General features: G+C 39.1%; 1 protein-coding gene across 1 annotated transcript; it reads left to right on the top strand.

The window, feature by feature from the left end:
- The first annotated feature begins 489 nt into the window (after window positions 1–489).
- Window positions 490–2530, top strand: LOC114826632 (cytochrome P450 736A117-like). The gene is made up of 2 exons (XM_029107313.2): window positions 490–1453; window positions 1608–2530. Exons 1-2 carry the CDS (start codon window positions 518–520, stop codon window positions 2217–2219), a joined length of 1548 nt encoding a protein of 515 aa, XP_028963146.1. The 5' UTR covers window positions 490–517; the 3' UTR covers window positions 2220–2530.
- The last annotated feature ends 715 nt before the right edge of the window (window positions 2531–3245 follow it).

Raw genomic sequence — 3245 nt, 5'->3', positions numbered from 1 at the left:
GTATAGAGTGTATATGTACCAAGTTTTTTTTATTAATGGAGAGGGAAGATTTCGAAATCATCAAAACCTGTCTAATTAATCTTGGAAAGAAAATATTACTGGTCCGTGAATTGTCATTCTCAGAAAACAAAAGTAAAAGAGTAATGCTACAATTACAATATTTTTGTATTATCATTTGTACCATCTCACTAATAGAGGTAAGGCCTATTATCATATATGAATCTCACCTTTATAGGAGAGATGATACATATATGTGGTAAAAGTAACATTTTTTAAAGAAAAATGCAATTCCCGCATTTTATGGCATTCTTGTTTAAAGCCTGGTAATTTGTTTATTTATTCAGTCGTACGACTTCTACAACACATATGATTATTTTGTTAGTTTATTTATTTATTTATTTATTTTTCCTTTGATATGTGCTGTCCAATCGCTTCCGTCGAAAGCCGGGGTCTGATCGATCTTATATATATTGTCTGCAGGTTACGGAAGAAGAAGAAGAGATTAAGAGAAAAGAAAATGGTGGTGCTGATGAAACTAATAACTGAAACCCTATGCTTATTGCACCCATTTTCCTTCAAATATTTCTTGCTGGTGGCTATTTTCCTTATCCTCATATACAAATGGTCCTTCACCTCCACCCCAAACTCATCGCCACCTTCTCCGCGTAAGCTGCCTGTCATTGGAAACCTTCATCAACTAGGGTTGTACCCCCATCGCTCACTTCGAGCTTTAGCCCAACGCCACGGGTCTCTCATGATGCTTCATTTCGGAAGCATGCCAGTCCTCGTGGTCTCGTCGGCTGAGGCTGCCTCCGAGGTCATGAAGACCCATGACATCACATTCTCCGACAGACCCAAGATCACCTTCTTTAAGAAATTGCTCTATGACTTCAAAGACGTGGCATCGGCGCCTTATGGCGAGTATTGGAGGCAGGTCAAGAGCATATGTGTGTTACATCTTCTGAGCAGCAAAAAGGTTCGCTCTTTTCGCGCTGTGAGAGAAGAGGAAGCCAAATCCATGATCAACAACATCATGAAGCAATCGAAGTCAACTACATCGTCAGTTTTTAATTTAAGCGATATCTTTCTGACAGTTACTAATGATGTTATCTGTAGAATTACAGTGGGGACCAAGTACAACGATGGCCGCGAAGATAGGAAGATGTTTAAGGGGCTTTCCGTGGAGTTCGCTGAGATCATGTCACGCATCAATATTGGTGACTATGTCCCATGGCTTTCTTGGCTCTCACGTCTCAATGGTTTGGATGCCAAACAAGACGATCTTGCTAAACGATATGATGACTTCTTAGAGACCGTTGTTCAAGAGCATATGGATGGCGATCATGTCAAGAACGAGGATGAAAAGGATCTTGTGGACGTTTTGCTTTCCCTTCAGAAAGCAAACGTGCTTGCTATTCCTATTGATCTAGTTTGCATCAAAGCTATTACCTTGGTAATGAACATTCTCTCTTACTGCTGTGTGCACGGCCTAAAGCACTAAAAATTGATTTTATGGTCGAAATTTTTTTGAACTAGTTCTACCAAATGATAACGAATAAGCATCCAATATATGTTTAGGATAATTAAGTTAATGAATAATCTTGCAGGATGTGTTTACGGCTGGCACTGATACGATATCTACAGCCCTAGAGTGGACAATGTCTGAGCTTTTAAGGCATCCCAGAGTGATGAAAAAATTGCAGAACGAGGTACGGGGAATAGTCGGCAACAAAACAGACTTAACAGAGGATGATTTAGTCGGAATGCACTACCTGAAGGCCGTGATTAAGGAGACTCTTCGCTTACATCCTCCACTTCCGCTACTGATGCCCAGGATGTCAAGCCAAGATGTTAAAATAAGCGGTTACGACATTAAGGCCAACACGCAAGTTATTGTGAATGCATGGCAGATTGGAAGAGATCCCAAGTCATACAACAATCCAGAGGAGTACGAGCCGGAAAGGTTCTTGAGTAATGACATAGATTATAAAGGGACTGACTACGAATTAATTCCGTTTGGGACTGGCAGACGGGGTTGCCCCGGAATTCAGTTTGCTGCGGCTGTTAAAGAGATTGTTTTGGCAAGTTTAGTGCACAAGTTTGATTGGGCATTGCCTGGTGGGTCAAGAGGAGAGGACCTAGACATGACCGAATCCCCGGGTGGGACTGTCCATAAAAAATATCCTCTTAAAGTCGTAGCTATTCCATATTCTTGCTGAAATATACTGTTTGTGTGCACGTGCGTGTTGGGAATTAATAAAATAATGCTTTATTGTTGTTGTTTTTGTATGGGCATGTAAAATATTTTGCACTTAGATCACAATTGGTTTGCCTTAGTGAATAGTGATTGTTGTGTGAATGCAGAGATCTGAGCTTGAAGGTTATCAATGGAGGTAATGAGATTGCAGAATATAGAGAGAGAAGAGAGAAGGATAAATGAGAAATGCTTATTGTGTATTGTTACTGTATTATGAATACAACTGTAATCTTGCCTTTTATATTATGAATACAACTGTAATCTTGCCTTTTATACTAGTTACAGTGCTTTCTCTTCTCTCAACAAATACAACTAACTTCATAATAATAATAATAATAATAATAATAAATACAACTAACTTAACAGCTCTTACGATAAATTTTTCAATGTGACCGGAATACGAGTGATCATCATTACACCCCGTGTTTTTATATAAGTGGTGAGAAATTGTATTTTTTTAACTTATTAACTTTTTAACACAAATATTTCATCATTTGTATAGTAACACATGATGTACCACATCGTGTATCAATTACCCTAAAAAATCTCTCAGCTCTTACCACGTAATCACTGACAAATGTCAGCATCTTGATCATTGAATGTAGCTCGATCCTTGTCATCCTTACAATTGTCACCCGCAAATAAATTGCTCAAAGTTTTGACATTAAAAAATTACTTTTTTATAAAGAAATTAATAAAAAGATATTTATTTTATTATTAATTTTATCCTTCCCGTCGAACATGCAACTCATCTTCACCACTCTCTCCTCTCTCTCGAGTTGTTCTTAATCCCGCCCTCGACTCGGAATTCGATGAGCAGGAGGAAGGAGCGAATTCAATTTTGGGTTTGGTCTAACGGCCCGTTAGTAAGGGGTGTCGGAATTTCCTGGCGTGGGGGCGTTGCAAACGAAGAGTCGCTGACAAGTGATTGGAGGGCTCGTTAGCAATCTCGTGCTGGAATCCAGTCTCTGATGGCTATGTCAAGAAC

Source organism: Malus domestica, chromosome 08, assembly GCF_042453785.1.
Source record: "Malus domestica chromosome 08, GDT2T_hap1".
Classification (NCBI taxonomy): Eukaryota; Viridiplantae; Streptophyta; class Magnoliopsida; order Rosales; family Rosaceae; genus Malus; species Malus domestica.
Note: the sequence above shows the minus strand (reverse complement) of the source record. Positions and strands in the feature narration are given on the sequence as shown.

Bases quoted from the DNA above. Each gene is read 5' to 3' on its own strand.
- LOC114826632 (XM_029107313.2), top strand. From the start codon at position 518: ATGGTGGTGCTGATGAAACTAATAACTGAAACCCTATGCTTATTGCAC. The intron at 1,454-1,607 runs GTAATGAACATT...ATAATCTTGCAG, and splicing joins GCATCAAAGCTATTACCTTG to GATGTGTTTACGGCTGGCAC.